The sequence below is a fragment of the Argentina silus genome (assembly GCF_951799395.1).
Source record: "Argentina silus genome assembly, chromosome: 19".
Classification (NCBI taxonomy): Eukaryota; Metazoa; Chordata; class Actinopteri; order Argentiniformes; family Argentinidae; genus Argentina; species Argentina silus.
In genome coordinates this window covers 8,820,388-8,842,437 of record NC_139673.1, presented here as the reverse complement: position 1 = coordinate 8,842,437, position 22,050 = coordinate 8,820,388, and the positions used below count along the sequence as shown (strand labels likewise).

General features: G+C 51.1%; 1 protein-coding gene across 1 annotated transcript in view; it reads left to right on the top strand.

The window, feature by feature from the left end:
* The window catches only part of zfhx3b (zinc finger homeobox 3b), a 162,316-nt gene that overhangs the window by 70,649 nt on the left and 69,617 nt on the right, over positions 1–22,050 (top strand). Inside the window, 1 exon segment of the mRNA XM_083690863.1 lies at positions 20,491–20,725. Coding sequence (XP_083546989.1) covers positions 20,491–20,725 — 235 coding nt within the window.

The window sequence follows — 22,050 nt, the reverse complement described above, 5'->3', positions numbered from 1 at the left end:
GGGACTGCAGGTCGGTGGGTGGTCTCGTACGGGGCTCTGCTTAAGGTTAAATATCTTTAATCCAACCAGGCTGGAAAACTAAACATTCTCCTCAGCCAAATCCTCTTTCTGCACACCCCGTCCCTCTCTCTCTCTCTCCACCCCCCCCCCCCCCCCCACCCTCTACGTCCACCCCCCTTCCACCCCTCCTCCTTCCTCTCTCACTCTATTCTCCACTCTTTCCCTTTCGTCTTTTTTTGTCTTTTTTTTTTTTTTAATACTTCCACGCTCTTCACTCGGGGGCGAGACGTTTGTTGTTTATGCACTGGTTAATTTATTCACTCAACAGTAGATCTGGCTTTCATAAAACACCTTATAAAGGATAAACACAGGAACTCGCCGTAAAAATAGAGCAAACAAACACAAGTTTTTGAAAGGCGGGTGGCGGGTGTTCCTCTCCTCCTCCACTCCCCCTGTTCTGTATAGAGAGAGAGAGAGAGAGAGAGAAAGAGAGAGAGCACGCTTCTTCTCTTTAACTTGATGAGAGGGGAATTATTGAGAGCGCAATTACATCTTACAGGATCTACTTCCTGTGCCACGGCTGACCAGAGGGTCTCTCTCCTTCTCTCTCTCTTTCTCTCTTTCTCTCTCTGTCTCTGTCTCTCTCTGTCTCTCTCTCTCTCTCTCTCTCTCTCTCTATCATCTAATCAGTGTTTTACCCAGGCACTGCCAGCCTCAATCTTGTAAAGATGATATTACAGACGTATCAGTCATAGTCCTATCTATCTCTCCCCCACCCTCCCCCCTTCCCCTCCCCTCCCCTCCCCACCCCATCCCAGAGATAACACAGGCAGATTGCATCCCCCCCTGCCTTCCCTTCAAAAAGACCCAGATAAGGGGGCACATTTTAATCAGCAGGCTCTATGATTTGGTGTTAACTTTGCATGTATTTGCTAGTCAAAGTGTAGTGAAATGACATGACAGGCCCAGGTGGTTAGCTTCCCTCTGCCATGCCCTCTCTGTAGCCCCCCCCCCCCTCCCCCCCTCCCCCAAGGCCAGGGCCTTCTGGTCACCCAGTGGATTGGCAGGTAAACGCTGCTTTGATGAGCCAGGACCTGGTCTTCTCTGGATCTGTGTGTCTCCTAAGCTGAGGGGATGGAGGGAGAGGCAGGCCGGCTTAGCGGCTCACCGCCATCAATACAGCAGTGGCTTAGCCACCAGATTAACGGCCTGCGACCGGCCTGGGCCACAAAACTGCACTGGGGTCTCCATTCAGGCTGTGGGGCTGTGGAGCAGGCGGGGGTAGGGGGGGGTTGGGTTGGGGGGGGGGGGGATCTGAGGCATCAGGATGAGCATACCAGGACCCCCGTTCTGTTTGGGTTTGGCCTGCAGAGGAGAGTCTTGGGACAGATAAACGTAGGAGTGCAGTGGAAACGTGGACCTGGCTGTTTGAAATCCAGTCCCATTACCTTTGTAACGTCCCACTTGTGAGTTTAAATGGATATTTGATTGGTTAAATAGCTGGACATTAATGGAATGCAGGAGGTCTGCATTTTATTTGCTATACTTGCAAGTGGAGGACATTTAATTTCTTAAACGTATCCTTTGGCCCCCAGTGTAACATTACATTCATACTCTTAACTGTATGGCTATTCCTACAGACCCAACCCCACAGCCAGAGCATTATTGCAGGGGAGATATGAACTCCTACCAGTGGGATCCTGAAGGCCTTCGGTCCCATATCTCCTGGATGAAATAGCCGATACTCCACCCTGCCCCCATGGTGATGGAAGCCCATCGGAGCAGCGTATGTTTGGCCTAATTGCCGTGTGCTGGAGTCCAGGGTTCGTACTGGGAGCAGTAAATCTATCACTGTTATGGAGGCAATGTTTTCTCCAGATGTAGACGAAAAGATTTCATCCCTTTGTAATTAAGCGGTGCAGCCCAGGGTGTCATATGGTTTTTATTGGGGCCCTCTGGAAAAAATCATTTCGCACCTTGTTTTCTCATCATGCCCTTTATTCTGGTATAAAACAGAGGGATAAAATGGAGAAAAGGCTTCTTTTTTTTTTTTTTTTTTTTAAGGAAAAGGAGAAAAAATAAAAGTCTTACCCGTTTAAATTTCTGTATGGAAATGACTGGGTATTGATTTAAGAGGTGGGGGGGGGGGGTGCACAGGGGGGTCAGAGCTCGCTCTTTGGCAATCAAAGAAAGTTTCTCAGACAGAAAAGAATCGAGGAAATGAAAAGATTCAATTAGAATCCAACAAATGTTCCCGAGTGTTATCTTTTCCCCCTTGTCTCCATTTCCACCTGTGTTCTACTTTAAACTCATTATAACGATGAGAGAGAGAGGGAGGGAGGGAGAGAGAGAGAGAGGGAAGAATGAGAGCGGTGTTCAGCTTCTCAAGGGCACTGCTAGTTTATGGCCTTCAAATCTCCTCATAACACACTGATGCCCAGAATAAAGAAATTCTTGGTAGAATAAATTAAATGTTCCTACTTCCCGCCCCCCTCCTATCATCACCAGTCACCCTCACCTCACCTTTCATCGTTTATGTGGCAAACTGAGGGGTCAAACTCTGAGGTGGGTGTTTGCTTTACAAGTCACAGCTGGTGAAAGCAAGGGAGAGAAGGGAGGATCGGGGGTGGTTCTTCTGAATAAGCGGTTTCACACATTTGTGTTTTATAAAGCCCCCTTTTCAATCTCGGGGTGATTTATGGAGCTGTGCTTTGCTGTCGGAGGGCTGAGCTGAGATCAGAGATGCAGACAGGAGAAGGAAGTCTTCACCACAGCCACGGAGCTCCCAGACCTCCTTCCACATCATCTCCCTCCTCCCTCGCCAGACCCGCAAAAGCCTCTCTAGAACGCCGCGGCATTCAATCAACAGCAGGCCTAAGGAACGAGGGCCCGCTGAATGATTCAGACTTGGATTACTCTTTCAAATGGGCCATCTCTGTCACGACTTCGGAATTTCCCTTAATTTATACTTGTTAGGTTGGAATCATCATGTTGAAGTAATTTAAACCAGAAGGACTGTCTGTGCTACTGTATAAATGAGATCTCTGGGAGCTATTATATTTTATTTTGCCAAGGGAGTAGATTGCAAGATGTGGTGGTATGCAAATTATTATTCAAATTATCAATATATGAATTTAGGCAGTGAAAGGAGAGAGTGAGCGTCTTATTAATGAGTTATATGAACCAGGCTTTATTAAATATTTGTTGGTGTTGCGAAGGGAGAGAGTCTATATTAATTCTGCAGTGGTGGGTCCCAATGGGGCCCCGAATCCACACACACACACTACACACACACGCACACACACACAAACCCGTCTTTTGTTCTCCTGGCTGTTGTGACGCGCCTCCCGTGTCTCCGGTCTGCTCTTCCCAAACATCATTTCACAGATGAGTTATGAGGAAGCACAGAGAGAGAGAGAGCACCAGTGTTGGAGATGATCCCCTCCATACTGCCAGCTAATATCCCTCTCCTTTAAGACAGGATTCAGTTACTGGTCTCCTGGTCCCAGTTGGAATGGCCTTTTGTTGCTGGTGAATGCTGGGAACAGGAACCCTCTCTCTGCATTAAACGCATTTCCTTTTTTTCCCCCCCATGAATAAGAAATATAGTCCTTTTTTTTATTCTTTTGTTGAATCAGACTCTTTTTTTTTGTCGTTCTTCCATTTCATAGTGCTGCAATAGGCACCTTTGAACTTTTTGAAAAGATGAAATGTCAAAAAGACTGGAGTTTATGGGATATCAAATAGAATAAAGACACAGTCAGGATTATAGGAGCGAGGAGCCAAATTATTGCAAATCCCTCAGTACATGAAACAGCCCCCCCCCCCCCCCGAAAATCAGAGACTTCTCAGGACCTGCTGTTTGTTCTCTGATTTCCTGCTGCAGAGGAGGTTTTAACACACCTCAGCTCTTTCTCTCCAAATGGGGCTTATCATTCAATTTTCCTCTATTTCCTGCTATTCCCCCATTCATTTTCGAGGCTCATTGTCAGGTTGCTCTGTCCCGGTAGACCAAAAAAAACACAAAAAAAACACGTGGATCCATTTGCAATCGCATTCGAGAATCACCTTTTGATCACTGGCATTCTTTCACTGGCCATTGTGTCTAAGGAGGCGGGGGGGGGGGGGGAGTGTGTAACACCATTAGCTGATGAGTCTATAGAGATCCATTGCCTCTGATAGACCACGCAGAGTGACGGTAACTAGAATGTGTTCAATGTGGAACATTAGTCCAATGTTAGAGGCTCACCACAGACTACCTGTATGTCGTTGGTTGAGTGGAGAGAGCAGCTATTGCCTCGCCACATCTGGAGGGGAGTTTAGTGCCTTTGAAGAGGGGGGGGGGGGGGGGGGGGAGGCACAGCACTGGAGTATTCCCAGTATTCAACTTAACTTTGAAATCATTAAACATGATGAAGCCATCTCCGCAAAGTCAGGGGTTTATATACGAAAATCAAACGGCGTCTGCCATCTCTGATCAGAGGCAACAGCCATCAGGCCGGGGTTAGGAAGGCAGAACAGGGAAAGCCATTAACTGCCAATCACCGCATCGATCGACAAGCCAGTCCACCACTACCATCACCACTCCCCCCCCCCCCCCCCCCACACACACACACACACTCACAGACACACACTCGCACATAAGCACTTACAGTATATATATACACACACACACACACAAACACAAACTCACACAATGTCTTCTGTGGCCTCTCTTCTGTGGCCATACGGCTTGATGGGGGAGACCCATTCAGTTTATAGACAGAAATACACACCCCTCTCCCTCTCCCTTCCTCTTCGCCTATAAGCGTTATCTTCGGAGCGATTTAAAGATCGCCCCTCCTCGACAGACAAAGGTTGTCTCTCGACTCTCTCCCGCCGCTCAGCAGCGTCTGCGTAACTTGAAGGACAGTTCAGACCGTTAAGGATAGATTATTTTGACCGTGACTGCCTCTCGTCTCCCCATCAAAACAATCCTCCCAACACACACACACAATCCAACAGCCTCGTCTGAGCGAGACACTCCACCTCTCTCTCTCTCTCTCCCCCTCCGTCTCCCTCCACATTTTTGGAGGCCGACATCAGATAAAAAAACAGGAAAACTAATAGAGTCAGCGAAGGACAAAAGGAGAGAGAGGAAAAAAAAAAAAAAAAAAAAAGGGGGATTGATTTTTCTTTTTTTTTCTCCCCCATTTTCAATGGTGTCGTTAGGACTAAGGGTCATTAGAAGAATATTTACCTACTTCCTAGCTTAATAGAGATGCTGTATATCAGGCAGTGATCGGGAGCAGAGGTCAGGGCTGGGGGGAGCAATTAAAGCGTATGGATCCGGGAGGCCCGGGCCTGTCCCATTGTGTGTGCTGCAGGCACCAACAGATACTAGGTGAAGCTAAAAGGCAGGGGGAGGTGGGACATATTGAACATGGCCATATTCATTTATTGACCTTGTTTTGCTACAGATGAACTAGAACTGCATTAGTCACCCGCACGCGCACACACGCACACACACATTGTTTTGAAGATGAGCACACACACACACACACACACACACACACAGACACACACACACAAGCACAAAAACATTATTTTTTGGAACCGAGAGAGTTATTTCGACTCACTTACGACGAGACTCGGTTTTAGCGTTTTTTTTCCGACTCAGTTTTCTTTTAGTGTTTCTCTCCCCTTTTTTGGGTTCTCTCTCCCCCCCTGGCTTCAGCGGTGGAGTCACACAATAGCCAGGGACAGGCCAGACGTGATGGATGTGGCCCGGGGCCTGCATGCACTCGCTCTGCGTCTGCGGTGGCCTCATCGACACATGAGGGAGGGAGGGGAGGGAGGGGGGTGGGAGAGCAGAGATACAAACCAGACTAGCCATTTTTCCTCGTCCTGCTCATAAATATTTGTGTGGCTGATTTATAAACAGCGGAACGAGAGGACGAGATCAAAGTGAACTGTAACGGTTATATAAAACCAGGGCTTTTCACGACACGGCCCTACACACCACGCTCATACCTATTAAAGACACGGCTATATATCACACAACCATATTGGCAAGACTATCGAGTGGCCCTATGCCCTTTAAAGCTTGGTGCTGCCCCTCTTGTGACTCAAGGTCTTGTAGCACGAGCCTCCAAGGTTCTCAAACTCCAGTTAAAGGCCATGGATACGTGCTACAGCTAGCTCTCTGCTGCCTCCAGACCCTATAAACTGCACTGGGGCCGGTGGGCAGTGAGATGTTTTGTTAATGGCTGTAGTTATGGAATGCTGGGATGTGTTACAACCAGTGTAGGAAGAGGAGACAGAGTGTCGTACAGGAGAGGGGAGCAGACAGCTTTACAAGGCTGGTCCAGGCAGCCAGCCGGTCAGCCCCCACACAAAGACCCAGGCCCCCCCCTCTCCTTCTAAGAAACGAGGGGGGGGGGGGGGGGGGGGGGTTGGGTGGTCAGGGTCAAGACTGGCGTGGGACAGCTTTATGTGTCCAAGCCTGGACAGAGAGAGAGATACATACACACACACACACACACGCATACACATACACATACACACCAAGCTAGGCCCTCAGCCCAGTGAGTAGGTCAGACATTCCACACCTACAGACAGTGTTTACCTCCTAGGGTGAGAGCCCCCCACCTCCACCCCCCCACTTCCCACCCGGGGTGTGAGTGTGGGGGTGTGAGAGGCACTGTGCTGCCCGCCCGCCCCCCCCCCCCCCCCCCCCCCCCAGCCCTCTCCTAGATTAATAACGTGTTTGCCTGGCAGATGCAGGGAGGGCCGCAACGGCTGTTTGTTGACCTCTGTGGGAGGTAGGGAGGGAGGGAGAGAGAGAGAGAAAGCCTTTCTCAATGGATATCCCCCCCCCCTCCATTGTCCTAAAAATAGCTGAATAAACAGGGGATCCATCACCAGGACAGGGTGTGCCCAGGCAGGGTGACGGGCTGGGGACTAGGGGGCTAAGGACTAAGGGACTAGGGGGCTTGGGACTGGGGACTAGGGGGGCTTGGAGATGGGGACTAGGGGGCTTAGGGCTGCGGACTAGGCGGCTGGATGACTGGGGACTAGGGGACTAGGGGGCTTGGGGCTAGGTGACTGGGGAGGGCCACTTGTTGCTAAACAGCCTGTCCTCAGACATCTGGCCCCACCAGCTCAGGGAACACGGTGACACTGTTGTCACTGCACACTTCACCTTATCCCTTACATAACACACACAGGGTAGCCAGCCACTCACGTGTCACACAGATAACAGCTCTGCCTGTGCTCCGCAGTCAGGGCGGGCTTTTCGATTGGCCAGACTCCTCTACCAACCGCAATGATGCTTGTGGGCTTTTTCTCTGATAGCGTAATGTGTGTGTGTGTGTGTGTGTTGTATAACTGTTTACTAACAACAGATACGAAACCGGAGGAACCAGTTCTTTTATGTAGAAAAAACCACCAAGTGAGGACATGTAGAAGTTGATGTTGATGATGTTGTTGTTGTTGTAGGGAAGAGCAGAACACAGGCGTAGACATGAAGGACAGAAGCCTGTAAGTGAATATTATATGATTTGTTCTGGTGGATATTCATCGGGGTTTACAGAGGGCATCGGGAGTGTGAGTCTGGCCAGGTAGGCAGGTGTTCTGTGCTGTGCAATAGGCGGGCAGGGGAGACGGTCTCTCCCTCCCCAGTGTGTCTACAGAGAGGCTATAGGAGAGAGAGAGAGGGAGAGAGAGGGAGGGAGAGAGTTCAAAGCCCAGCCTGGAACATCAGAGAGGCTGACACTGAGCGAGGCGGACGAGCAGAGCCCATGGTCTGGTCTGGGAAGAGTTACTGAATTATTACTGATGGTTTCGGGGGGTAACTGTCCGACCGCAGGTCTGGGGGGGGGGGGGGTATTAATCATTTATTTGATTGTCCTCATGTGCTGATTAATCAGTTTGAGGGAGATCTGCAGGATTAACTAGCCTATTATTCCCTTGTAAGAACAGATAAGAGATAAGGCTTTAAAATATCATGTTCCATTTATCATTTATTTTTAGTCCCTGCTGATGGGGGCAAATAATAACTGAGGTGAGATTAGGGCAGAACAGCAACCGAACGAGAGAGCTGTGGGGGGAGGGGAGGGAAAAAGAGAGGGATAGGGATAGGGAGAGAGAGAGAGAGAGAGAAAAGAGCTCTGCTGTAGATCTAACCAGAAGAGAAGGAATAGTGCATTGGAGCATTTCAGCGGAGGAGGGGAAAGACAGACCGGGACAGTAGAGACCACTTTGAGGCGAAGCGCAGAACAAATAGCTAAGATTTAATCTGCTAAAGAGGGAGAGAGAGAGAGAGAGAGAGGGAGGGAGAGAGAGAGAAAAGGGAGGAGAAACGACAGGAACAGGAAGTTGATGGGAAAGTGATAGCTCTCCCCACCTGGAGTAGGCGAGCCTGTCTGTCTGTGTGTGTGTGTGTGTGTGTGTGTGTGTGTGTGTGTGTATGTGTCTGTCTGTGTGTGTGTGTGTGTGTGTGTGTGAGTACAGTAGGAAGGGGGTGGGGTTGGCTGCTGCAGTGGACTCTTGCCCTGCTACACTGTAGGTAAGTCTCTCTCGTACTGAAGTATAACGTTATCCAACAACAGCAGGCTTTCCTGGGTGCCCAGCCCACAACTCTATATCCACACTATAAATTCTCCATCCGCTGACTGTTTAATGTGTTATGTCATGTGGTAATGCCTTTGATTCCGACATACCTCCGTTTGTAAATACAAGAGGCAGTCAAAGAGCTGTGGTTACTTTACAAGCATGGCGCCCCCGGCGATTTGGTGGAGAATGCAATCGCAGAGAGTGAAAGGGAGAGACAGATAGGCAGACATAGAGAGAGAGAGGTAGGAAGACAGACAGACAGGCAGACAGAGAGACAGACAGACAGAGAGACAGGCAGGAAGAGACAGATAGGCAGACATAGAGAGACAGACAGACAGACAGACAGACAGACATAGAGAGAGAGAGAGAGAGAGAGAGAGAGGTAGGAAGAGACAGACAGAGAGAGAGGTAGGAAGACAGACAGACAGACAGACAGACAGACAGACAGAGAGATAGGCAGGAAGAGCCAGAGAGGCAGGCAGGCAGAGGGACGGGAGGCAGGGCTGAAACCTGAGAGGGAGGAGGAGTATGTCCTCACTCATGGCTGAACATGGCACCTTCTTTATGGCTATTTCAGCAGTTCTTTTTTTTTAACCTTTTAACCCTTTCCTCTCCTCCCAGGCCTCACATTAGTGCTCACCATGCTTGATTTACTGCACGATCACCCAATGAGAGGTTTATCTAATCAATACCCAGGCAAGGTGTGTGTGGGTGGGGGGGGGGGAGCGGTAGCCTTTCATGTCAGTCGTGACTTTGTGCCCCCGGTAAGCAGCGTAAGTTTCGAGCAAAGCTGTTGTACAGTAGAGCTATGCCAGCATGGTGCTGATGCCAGCCTGCCTCCCATGCCCAGTACGGTGAGCTCACCCCACTGCCTTGCCAAGCTCTCCAGATCTCTTTCCTCCTTCGCCACAAGTCACTGGAGTGGAAAACAGCGGTTTCTTTTCTTCTTCTGCTGATACTTAACAGGGAGGTCAGCAGCAAATGGCATAATAAGGGCACTCCTCCAAAACATTAATAAATTAAAATCACAAGTTGTCCTATAAAAAGGGGCTTAATGCGATCTTACAACCTACGTGAACAATTTACATTAAAAGGGATACAAAGCTTTCCTGTGCGGGGAGGGAGGGGAGGGGAGGGGAGGGGAGGGAGGTTGCCTTGGCCCGTATTAAATATCCCCAAATGGGCAGCCAGCTCCACGACCTCCATGATGACACTGGCTAATGGCGTGAGCAGGTTATTTTGGGCAGCTCCAGCGCCCGGCCCCTGCAGAGGTCTCTCAGAGGCTCTGGAAAGCTTTTCCCGCCGGCGTGACTAAGGCAATAGGCTGCCTCCAATTAAGGGTGGCCTGTGTTTGATTTTTAGCGATGACGACCATATCTCAGCTGTAATTATGGCGCGCTGGGAATGATGAGGGTTTAGGTCATTGATCCTCTATCGATCACCCTGATCAATGAGCACTTTGTTTCCTTTTTTTTTTTTTTTTATGGAAAGTGAAGTTGCTGTATGTTTTATTTTTATTTATTTATTTTAGTCTGTGGATAATGAGCTAGCCCAGCAGAATGACCCTCCAGAGCAGACTGGGGGTGAGCAGGGCCTGTGTGTGTGTGTGTGTGTGGAGGGAGCGTGGGTTAGGGTGATGGGATAGAGGAGGAGGGGGGGGGGGGGGGGGGGCTAGCCTCTCAGAGACCACCACTTTTCAACGTGTGAGTGCGCACTCTCCCTTTCGGCGTGGGTTCGAGGCTACCGCGGGTCTTATGAAGAACACATTCCAAATTCATGTCTAGCTGGGGGGCAAAAGAAACAGGGCTTTAGGGCAGATTCTCGTCTTTTTTTTTCTCCTCTTATTTTTTCACATTTCCATAGCAGATTGCGCTCTCCTGAAAGACAACAAGAATCACCGCATGATCGTAGGAAGATCCGCATCAGGGGATTGTGAAATTATGAGTCAACATACAGTAACATCATACAGTATCAAAACATATGCACTGGGTTATGTATATGTATACGTACAGTAAATGTAATGCTGCGGAAAGCATACAATTATTTTTTTTGAAATGTCAAGTGTGCTTATCTTTGCTATTTGTAGATTGCCTCTGAACTTTGTGGATGGAGTTTACTCTAGGGTAGAGGCTGAGTGAAGAGGGAGGCTTGGCCTCTGATGTTCTCTGTCGATGGAGGCCATAGGTGCTGCCATGGATACGTTGGCAGGTACAGCCGGTGGGTGTATAAAGCTGCTAGAAGAACACTCAACCCCAGTTTCACTCTATCAACAGCACTTCACGGCGTATGCAAATGTCCTCTCATTGGCTCTCTGTGTGCCCGCCTCCGCCCCGCCCCCGCACATTAATTAGCATTTTAAGAAGTGGGACCGCTCGACGGTCTTGTTCCCCCTTCTGTCAGCTCGGAGCTGCTAATAAAAGATGGCCGCTTAAGACCGGGTTAAATATTGACTCTAGCTCAGCCTCCTTCATCAGCAGTCTTAATTAGCTTGGCAGCGTGGGGCGGTAAGGTTGGTGGAGGGGGGGGGGGGGGGGGGGGGGGCAGAGCAGGGCAGGGCAGAACTGAACACTTCCCCTGTTGAGGCTTCAAACCTGCTCTACGCTGCAACTACTTGGTTGGGAATGTGAACCAAATTTTTTTATTTTTTTAAAAGAACAGGGAATTGAACCCCCAAAAAATAAAAAGATAGATGCAGGATTACACTCTCTCACCGCCTTATTGCATAGCCCGAAGCGGCAACCAATTATGTGGTAATGAAATATTTACTCAGCCAAACTGGGAACGCCAGAGGTGAAAGCTAGATAATACAAAGCCTGAGGAGATTGTATTCTGTATCGCTCCTCCTGTTACGTCAGGATCTCTCTCTCTCTCTCTATCTCTCCACTAGGGCAGGGCAGGCAGGAACAGGAGGAGGAGGAGGAGGAGGAGAAGGAGATTAGTTAACAAAACGACCTGGCCTAGAGGCTAGAGCAGGGTCACAGATACAGCCCAGCCCTGCGGACACCTCTCCTCTGTCCTGATAGACACACATACACACACACACACACACACACACACACACACATACACACACACAGGCCTCATCCAGGAGAGAGGAACTGGTTCCCAGTGGTCAGAGAGATGTGGGGGGGGCGGGGTCTAGGGGAGCCATGTTGGTGATAGTAGCCCTGGTGTGGCGCTGACTCAGCGAAGACTAGGTTGACCTCAGGGGCACAGGGCTGGGTCTGGTGACCAGCTGTCGTCCGCCCACCATGCGGGTGGAGGTGGGGTCCGCGTTGGGCCAGGGTGGGATGCTTGTTGTGAGAGACTAATGGCGTTTTGGTAATGTCCTCGCTCTGAGTTGGATTTCCACCGACTGCATTAATCATCACAAGTGCCGTTTTGTCCGTATCTCCCCTCTCCACCCCTGCCCTCTCCACCCCTCCCCTCTCCACCCCCTCATCCTCCACCCCTCCCCTCTCCACCCCCTCATCCTCCACCCCTCCCCTCTCCACCCCCCCATCCTCCACCCCTCCCCTCTCCACCCCTGCCCCATCCTCCACCCCTGCCCTCTCCACCCCCCCCTCTCCACCCCTCCACTCTCCACCCCCCCATCCTCCACCCCTGCCCACTCCACCCCTCCCCTCTCCACCCCTGCCCCATCTGCCTAAGTGCGATTGTGCGGCTGGCAGGTGACCAATGGGAGACGGCGAGGAGTCAGGGTCTCTGTCACCTGTGTGGGTGTCAGGGCTGCCTCTGCCTCTGCCTCTGCCTGATCACAAATGCATGAAGGACCCCAGTACACCCCTAGTACACACTACAGCAGTGAGTCAGTCATCTCATTCTCATCTAGCACACACACACACACGCACATAAGAAACCCTAGACAAGCCCTATTCAGCCGGTCAATGGGTTGCCATAGAAGAGCAGCAGGCTCTATCCACTGCTACAATGTGGTGAAATGCATTCCTCAGATTCCCTGCTGATTTGCATGGAAGCGAGAGCGGGTATCAGAGGGTTTAATTTCATACGTGGCTTTAGGCGTCTTCCATGTCCGGTTTCAGCAGTACGCAGGAGCGACACCACAACATTTTCCTCGGGCACGGAGAATCTATGTCCAAACCCCCCCCCCCCCCCCCCCCCCCTCCCTTATCCCCCAGTTGAACGGCTACAGAGTGGCTAGCTTGCTAACCATGCTAACCGTGGCTGGGCTTTAAACCAGCCTACAGGCCTCATCCACTAGCTCAGAGGCGTCGAGTGGTCTGGGTAGTGATGTGACTACGGTATCCTACGGGGTGCTGTCAGCTGTGTGTGTGTGTGTGTGTGTGTGTGTGTGTGTGTGTGTGTGTGGCGGGGGGGTGGTCAGGTAGTGTGTGTGTGTGGGGGGGGGGGGGTAGGTTGGGAGTGTAGCTGCCAAGCGCAGGTGTGGTTTTTCCACAGACCTGCTTGTTCTCTCTCCCTCCTGTGAAAAGCTCCATGTGGCCTGACCTGCTGAGGGAGGGAGGGAGGGAGGGAGGGGGAGAGGGCCTCAGACACCACTCCAGCTCATCACTGGACATGACAGTGGACCGTATCTACCACTACTATCACGCCACAACTCCACAGCTAGCAGGTCTTAGCCCTCACCGGCTAGCTTTGCTACACGGCTACCGCTAACAGACCCACCGTGCGGCACATGTGTTTCCCCTCTACCTGATGGGCCTTCTTTCTTATTACCGTGGATACGACACGTGTTATTAAAGCGTTTGATGCCTCCTGACGACCTCTCTCCTTTTATTCCGAGAGAAAACAAAAGACCGGGATCAAACCCTTTGAAATGCCTGTGAGCATTTGGGCTAGGGGTTTTGACGCAGGCCTGTCTCCTGTTTGGGCTGTAACGAGAACCAGAGCAACATTCTTCCCTGCCTCTCCAGTCTTGTCCTCATAATTACCATCACCACTGTCCACAATGGAGGGGTGTGTGTGTGTGTGTGTGTGTGTGTGTGTGTGTGTGTGTGTGTGTGGGGGGGGGGGGTGTTGATGCTGGGAAGAAGCGGTCCCAGGGCAGGTCCAGAGTTGCCCTCCTAAACTTCCAGATGGCACGGTGCCGGTGCAGATGTCACGGGGGGCCGTTGGAACAGCTGTTTGCATGCCCCCCCCCCCCGCCCCCCCCCCCCTCACAGCTGTCGCCCCCTGCAGGCAGGGTTATTGTACTGCAGCGTCAGCGGGCCCTATAGGCACTCTGAGCCATGGCATTCATAAAAGCACCAGGAGGCTAAGCTGTTAATTAGCGTCTCGGAGAGGAGGGCGAAGGCTCGCTATTAATTAGTTTTACTCTTCTTCCTCTTCTCCTCTGTTTTTTTTTTTTTTCTTCTCTCTCTTATTCCGGGGGTGGGGTGGGAGGGGGGGGGGGGGGTTGACATCATATCCTGCCTGTTTTAGACTAATTTGCGGAGCGGCGCGTCAGCAGAGGGCCCAGCTCATTAGGGGAAGGGGGGTGGGGGGGGGGGGAGAGAGAATGTGTTTATCTAGCTAGCGATTAGAAGTGCACATTATGTATGTATGCCCATGCTTATCCAAATATTGTTAATGAGAGAGACCCGGGACGCCAGCGCAGGGCTCCAGTGGGCATAGGCCCAGCCTCGTTATCACCGAGCCGGGCATTGATCTCCCCGCTGCCTCCTTATCCTCCTCCTCCTCCTCCTCCTCCTCCTCTCCTAGAGAGAGAGAGCGAAAGGGAAAGAGAGAGAGAGAGAGAGAGAGAGTGACTCGCCCATGAATTATGTGGACACATTGATCATCTGATTGAGAGCCATTGTTTGGGGCCCTGGGTCATTATTGAAGGAGGGATTACCCAACCCTTGTTTTGTGCCTGTGTATGTGAGAATGTATTATTCAGCTGCTTGTCACTGCACACCCCCATCGCGTTCCCTACCGCACCCCCCCCCACCCCCCACCCCCCCGGCTCCTCTCACACTCACAAAGAAACACGCATCGGCAGCATACACAATCAACATGGGCCAAATGACTGTCTGCATTGATTGCCTTCCCTCTGCAATTATGTTCCTATTGTTTACTTTCCAGCATCTTACTTAGTCAAAAGGAATTCAATAATTATTGCTTTATTTAATGTTAAAGTTAGGCTGAGTGGTGGGAGCCCGGAGCCCTAGCAGGAGTATTGTCTTTAGGGCACTCAGTGACCCCCCCCCACCCCCACCCCCACCCCTACCCCCCTTCGGAATTGGCCTGTGTCTTTATCTATCTATGGAGAACTACTGTCATCCATCTTTACCTCTGTGCCCTCCCTGGTGACAAAGAGGCCCCTCTCTCCCTCCCTCCCTCCCTCCCTCCCTCTCTCCCTCTCCCTCCCCCCCTTCCTTCTCTCTTGCCCTCTCTCTACCAGGAGACAAATATGCAGCCTGTTGTTAATTCATTTGTAGCAGTTGGTCATTGCCACACAATAGCAATAGGGAGAGTCACCGATTATCTGCTGTTCTCTCAGAGACAAAGGAGGAGGAGAGCCCAGGGCCTGTTCGGGGGGGGGGGGGGAGGGAGGGAGGGAGACAGGAAGCAGTAGGTATGCAGTATTGGGGCGGGTAAAACGCAGTTCACCTCCCCCCCACTCCCCCCCCCCCCCCCCCCCCAGCCACAGCGCAACGTCTGGGCATGTCGCCGCTTGCAGCGGCTAATTCGAACCAGCCGCTGAACTTGGCACCCTCGCCGGCTTCTGTGGTCGCGGCTGCTGTTCCTGCTGCTGCCGTAGGAGAGAGGGAATCACAGGAACAAGCTGCAAGCACTCAGACCCCAGCCGCTTCTCAGCCTCCGCTCAGCAGACATAGCCCGCCTTCCAGGGGAATCCCTGAGCCCCCCCCCCCCGCCCGCGCTTTACGAGACCCCGGCCCCTGCACCCGCCGCGACCCCACCGGGTTCACCTACGCCGAACGCACACACCAAACCCACACACACACACCGAACACACCGAGCCACCCCAGGGCTACCTGTGTCAGCGGCACATTGCTCTCTCACACACACACACACACACACACACACACACACAGAGTGAGAATTTGAGACACGGAGCAGTGTTTTATTTTCACTGAGCCCAGAGTGTGTTTTTCAGCCCAACAGGCGCATCTCTTTGTCTCTTTTCAGAGTGAAATACAATGACCTCATTGGCTGTAATTGCTGCCATGACATCACCATGTGTGAATAACAAAGGTGCTACTTGACGTTATCCATCAACGAGCTTCGCGCCCCGGACCCAGCTCATAACACGCCTCGCTCAGCGGGAGAAACCGTGACGACCGGCCCTTTATGATGTCACGAGATTCGACGTCCCCGTTTGTATGGTAAAGCCCCTATGGATCAGGGTTTTAAACAGCGGCGTGGGTCTAAAGGTGGTTGTTGTCGCGTAAGAGTGTATGTATGTGTGTGTGTGTGTGTGTGTGTGTGTGTGTGTGTGTGTGTGTGTGTGTGTGTGTGTGTGTGTGTGTGTGTGTGTGTGTGTCGTCGTCTCCCCCGGTCCAGTCTCCCGTCCCCAATATTGGGATCGTGCGGGGGGAGAGCGTCCGGGAAGCGTGTAGCTCTACCTCTAAGTGCTGGGAATGACTGGGATAATTACAAAGCAATACACAGCCAGACACTCAGTAGCTCATTCACAGAGGGAGTTTGGCAGCTCTCTCAGAATTGATAGCCATTTAGCCCGTGGATAGTCATCTGTTTTAATGCATTAATTTTGTATTAACAGCACTGCCAAATTTAATGGTGGAAATTGGGGTATGATCATAATGGAGCATGTGTGTGCCCCTTCCTCTGCGCGTGTGCGTGCGTGTGTGTGTGTGTGTGTGTGTGAGTGTGTGTGTGTGCGTTATACTGCTCCTTTGGGGGCCATTCGGCGGAATTACCGGCTTGTGTTGGCACTCTCACTACCTACCACCCTTCCAGTAATACCCACCTCCATTTCACGTTGCCTGTGCCGCGTGGCTCCCAGCGCCTCGCCAGCGCCGGTTTGTGTTAAAGGTGTATTTTAACATGGCATTTAAGTGGATGGAAATGCAGATGTATGCAGCACTCAGGGTGGGTGTTGTAACGGATCCGGGCGTGCGTTGCCCACTGAGAGGCCAGGGGTGCAGAGTTAAGTTGTCAGAGAGAGGATGGGGGGTAACGCCCACACCGCCGCCCCCCCCTCCCCCCCCCCGTGCCTCTCTATCTGTACAAGCACACAGCCTCCGCTTCAGCCCCCACACGGAAGGGAGGAGGTGCTGCAGAGATGGCCGGCCCACAGCCACAGAGACTGCAACACACACACACACACACACACACACGCTGCCTACCTCTCTCTCCCCTCATCCCTCTCCCCTCATCCCTCTGTACCACTCCACTCCACGCTCCCACACTCTTATCCGTGCTCGGATGAAACTTCTGTACGGCTGCCGTCAATTCCCGACCAATTAAACGGAATTGAACAGAAATTGAAGCCATGCGGCCTTTTATGGGGGGAGGGGGGGGCGCGTCCAGCCAGGCCCCTCCGCTCCCCACCATGCTTCATAGCTCCCCTCCTCCCGGGGCCTCAATGGGGCTCTCAGAGCCTCCTCTGCCACGGCCAGGTCCACTCCGCTCCTCCCAGCTCCTCCCAGCTCTCCCAGCTCTCCCAACATGACTTTTTCATTAAGCCGCTGAATTCCTGCGCTCCAGTTGGAGGTGATTTATCAGCTAGGGGCTTCATTGCAGGATCATAGGAAACAGACACAGGCCCTGTCTCATGCATTATTGTGTTTCACATCCAAGTTCTGCCTGTGTGTGTGTGTGTGTGTGTGTGTGTGTGTGTGTGTGTGTGTGTGTGTGTGTGTGGATCATAGAACGTCTGTTCCCAGGTGTACAGTGTTATCCGGTCCCTCAGGCCCCTTGGTGTCATATAGAGCTCCTAGCGGAACACGATTGGTCACATAGACTCTTCCTGAGAGGGGCCACTTCCCTGGTGTCTTTATGCGTATCAGGCCCCATACCTCTGACATCAGTCCTCAAACCCCCCCCCCCCCCCCCCCCCAAAACTGTCTTTGGTAGGGTCCGGTGAGGTGGTGGTTTTACCCACCGAGGTTACAGGTGTCTGTGCTCCGTAGAGGCGGCGGTTCTGGAATGACCGAGGCTTCATCGATGAGGAGGCCTGTTCGGGCTCGGTCGGACCCTGCCTCCAGCCCAGTCAGGGTTATCATGATATACGGCCTCTTTTGGGCCCGGCTGTCTCAGGTTCACTCCTGTATAAATCCTGCCCTTTTTTATGGGAAGCTGTAAAACTCCCAGGATTTCTTTTTTTTTTCTTTTTTTTTTTTTCTACCTCTTGAGACCAGCTTTGAAGTTTAGGTCAGGTGTCGTTTTTATTTTTTTTGTCTGTGAACCCACTGTCTCCTTGTAGATTTTTGGAGCCTTGAGTCATGTGTGGTAAAGAACTCTCTCACTCTCCCCCCCCCCCCCTTAAGACATCTGCTACGACTAAAAACAGTGTGCCATTTCCCAGCTCCCAAATCACACGATGGATTTGGTGTTATCTACGAGTAAATCTGTCTGTCAGGCTCTCTGTGTACCTGAGCTCTGATGCAATGTTTGCCTAAAGAAAGAGGAGGAGGAGGATGAGAAGGAATAGGAGGAGTGGGAGGAGGAAGGGATAGCACTCACACGAGCAGAATATCCAGCAGCACCTATTCAATGACATCATGGATGTCTTCAAACGAAGAGAGGAGGGGAGAGCACGCAGAGAGAGAGAGAGAGAGAGACAAGACCCTTTTACAACCACCTAATAACTCTATTACACAGGGCTGTGGGGCTCACAAAAAAAAGAAAACCTCTCTTCCTTTTCCTGGAAGCAGTGTCCTAATGTACGGTTTAGGTGTAGAAGTGAGAAATATGAAACCAGGGAGAATGGAATACAATTGCCCAGAAAACCCCCCCATAGCAATATTACAATATTACCAGAAAATTAAACATTAGGAGAAAAAGGACCAGAGCATTTTTAGGGGAATGTAATATTGTTATGATTATTATTATTCTTTTTTTTCATACTCGGGCTGTCAACACCTGACTCAGATGTAATTGGGTTAAAACTCTAATGTTTCCATCGCTTTCGCGTTTAGTTTTTTTCCCAGACCCTCGAAAAAGGCATCGCCTCACTGCAGGGCAAGGCCGGCTGAGGCTCCTCTTAATGAATCAATTTGTTTTTCCCGACCTTTTGTCTGAGTGTGGGGGTGGTCTGCACGGGAGATGAGGAGAGTTGTGTCGGCGGGAGACAAACACAGGTTGTGTACAAGGAGGAGAACGACCCACGTTTACGCTCTTTATCGTTTTTACCAACATAAAAAATAAATGAAGACCGGCTAAAATGACTGAAAAATAGCACTCTGTTACGATCCAGCCTTGATAAACAAGTCTTCGTTGGAGGTCTGTTTGTACCAAACCGTTCTCACTGGATCTGGCAATAGATGGCAATCGCCATAGTTATGACTAATTCACTGTCGGATACATCCACTAGTATCGCTTCCTCCAATTACTTTGTTGTCATGGCCCGTCTGCCTGCACGTCCAACCAGGTTAGAAGCTACATTCATAGAAAACCCTGTCCTTTGTTGCGAAATCTCAATTTTTGACATTTTCTTCTGCCGTTTTTTGTTTTATATATATATATATATATATATATATAGAGAGAGAGAGAGAGCGTTTTGTGATGGATGGAGTGTAAATATATTTGGCTTCATTATCGGGAGTTATCCCGGTTCCCATCTGGCAGTTGTGAAGTGTTTGTTGTTGTCGGGTCCCCATTCACTCTCTGTCCCCATTCACTCTCTCTGCATCTCACCAGAGACGTGATGGCTAAGGAGATTAGAACAGCCTCAAACAGACCCAAACCCACAGCTAGACTCCCATAGAGCGCCTAATAGCTGCCGTGCACAGTGACAGACGTGAGCCTGTGAGCCTGGCCCCCTTTTCATTTGAAACATGCAGAAATGATCAGTCTTTCTGAGAATGGTCAATACCTTTTCAGTGGTCCCAAGCTGTAAACCATATTGTTTTGGCCTTGTGTTATTGATTGGGCCTATAGGGGGTCATTAGAGCGTGGGGGTGGGTGTGTGTGTGTGTGTGTGTGGGTGTGTGTGGTGTAAGGGGAGATTGTGGTGTGGTGGTGTCACTGTGGGGGTGCTGGGATATGTTGGGCCTGTGTGTGTGTGTGCGTGTGTGTGCGTTTACGTGTGTGCGTGAGTGCGGGTACTGTGGGGTTCATGTGGGTCTGAGGAGGAAGCGGTGGGGCTGAGAGGTCAACACTGTGACTGACTACCTGTCCTCTGAAGGTTATTCTCCTGTAGAGGAATGTTCTGGGTTGTTCCAGAATGTGCCCCTCCACCCCTCCCCTGTCTCTCCACGCTCTGTCTCTCTCACTGGCTGTGATAGGGAGGATTTGACTCAGCCTGATCAATATTTAGCATCCCATGCGTGAAACAGGCAGATGTTTGGAGTTTCCTTTTCGGAGACAGGAGGCTTCTCCTGAGTGAAAGGGATCAATGCTGCCTTCCATCTGCGGGCCCGTGGCCCTGTCGTCCCGTTGGCCTCAGAGGGGCGGCTGACGTGGGCCTCTCGCCTGCCCCCGGGCCCCCCCCCCCCGAGACTTAGCGTGACTCGTCGCTCCAACCCCTCTCCTGTCCAGTTAGCCCACCCACCCACACACACACACACCCACAGACGTAGTGCTCAGTCCAAACAGGACTACGGCGGAGGAGGACTGGGTTTTAAACAACGGGCCTGTGATTGGTAATTGATTTGTTCATTTGCGAACTGTGTGAAGGGGGAAGTGAGTCTGTGGAGCCTACTAGCCAAGCTGTCTGCTGTCAGTTAAAACGAAACCTCTCTCTCTGTCTCCCTCTCTCTGTCTCTCTCTCTCTCTCTCCTCCCACAGCACCTGCAGCAGCACGAGAACGCGGTGGAGGGCGACGCGTGCTACTATCACTGCGTGCTGTGTAACTACTCCACCAAGGCCAAGCTCAACCTGATCCAGCACGTGCGCTCCATGAAGCACCAGCGCAGCGAGAGCCTGCGGAAGCTGCAGCGGCTGCAGAAGGGCCTGCCCGAGGAAGAGGAGGAGCTCAGCGCCATCTTCACCATCCGGAAGTGCCCCTCCGCTGACACCATAGGTAAGGAGCAACGCTTCGGCACAGTGGACGGACGGACAGACGGACGGACACACACACACACACACACTCCCAGTCACCGTCCGCTGGGCTGGCCTGGGTTAGCCTTAACTCACTTCATGGTATGAGGAGCGGGAGCGTAGTGGGTGTTCTCTCTTTCCCTCTGCTGTGTAGTCTGCTCTAACGAAGACGGGAGGAGCGAGCGTAGGGCTTTAGATAATTAGGACGGAATAACCATTAAGAGGAAATTGGCAAATTTTCCCATCAAGACTCCATCTTGATCCAACCAAAGCCATCTCTTCTGGCATTGATTGTTACGTTGTTGCTGCTGCTGCTGCTGCTGTCCTTAACAATCGTAATAATAATAGCACTGGCGGTTGCCATTTGAGAATGCGTCGCCGTTTGCCGTCGTTTTTTTCCGACGCCGGGACAAGCAGCCTCCCCCCCCCCACACACACACACGCCACCCCCCCCCCCCAGTCTGTGTCGTGACAATGACACAAGCAAGCGAAGTGATAATGAAATGAAGCACAAGTCTATTTTCTGTTATCTCATATTTAGAATACCGCGCGAACGAAGGTAGAGTCACGCGGCTCACAGTTCTCAGTCTGTAATTGCGTGTTCAGAAAATGGGTACTGGATATTCTATCCGAGTGATTTCTATCAAATTAACTGCGAGTCTTTCTGATTACAACCTATTGTTGAGCGTACAACGTTGTGTTGATACTACAGTATCTAAGAAACGAGGAGATAATACTGTATATTCCTTGTCATTTATTACAATCTGGCGTGGCGTTGCCTCGAGCCTAATGGAGGCTGCAGGGCTGTGTTGTTCAGCCATTAAAGACACACACAGAGATGCCATTAAGCCAGGCGAAGGAGCCCAAGAACAACAAGAAGAAGAACAACAACAATAACAACAACAGCAGCCCACAGCAGTCAGCAGCAAGGCAAAAACAAAAAGCCAGGGCTGGTCATTTGTTAGTGGGCGATTTAAAAAAAAAAAAAAAAAAAAAAAGAGTGAGCTGCGGTCAATTAACACTGTGTCTTAGAAGGGATTTGGTTTTCTAATCACTTTAACTCCTGGCCCTGACAAAAGGGCCTCCATTGTGCTGCCCCCCCCCCACCCCACCCTTTGCAAGAGAGACCCGCCGCTTTCCTCACACACACACACTCTCTTTCTGTGTTGTTATGTAAAAAAAAAAAAGAAAGAAAAGAGCCAGCCTCTGAAGACGCTTTGTTCCAAGGAGGCAGGGATAATGAAGCCAGCAGCCGGGAAATTGCGCAAAAGGCAGTCACAGATCTGAGGCAAATCATTAGAGAACATA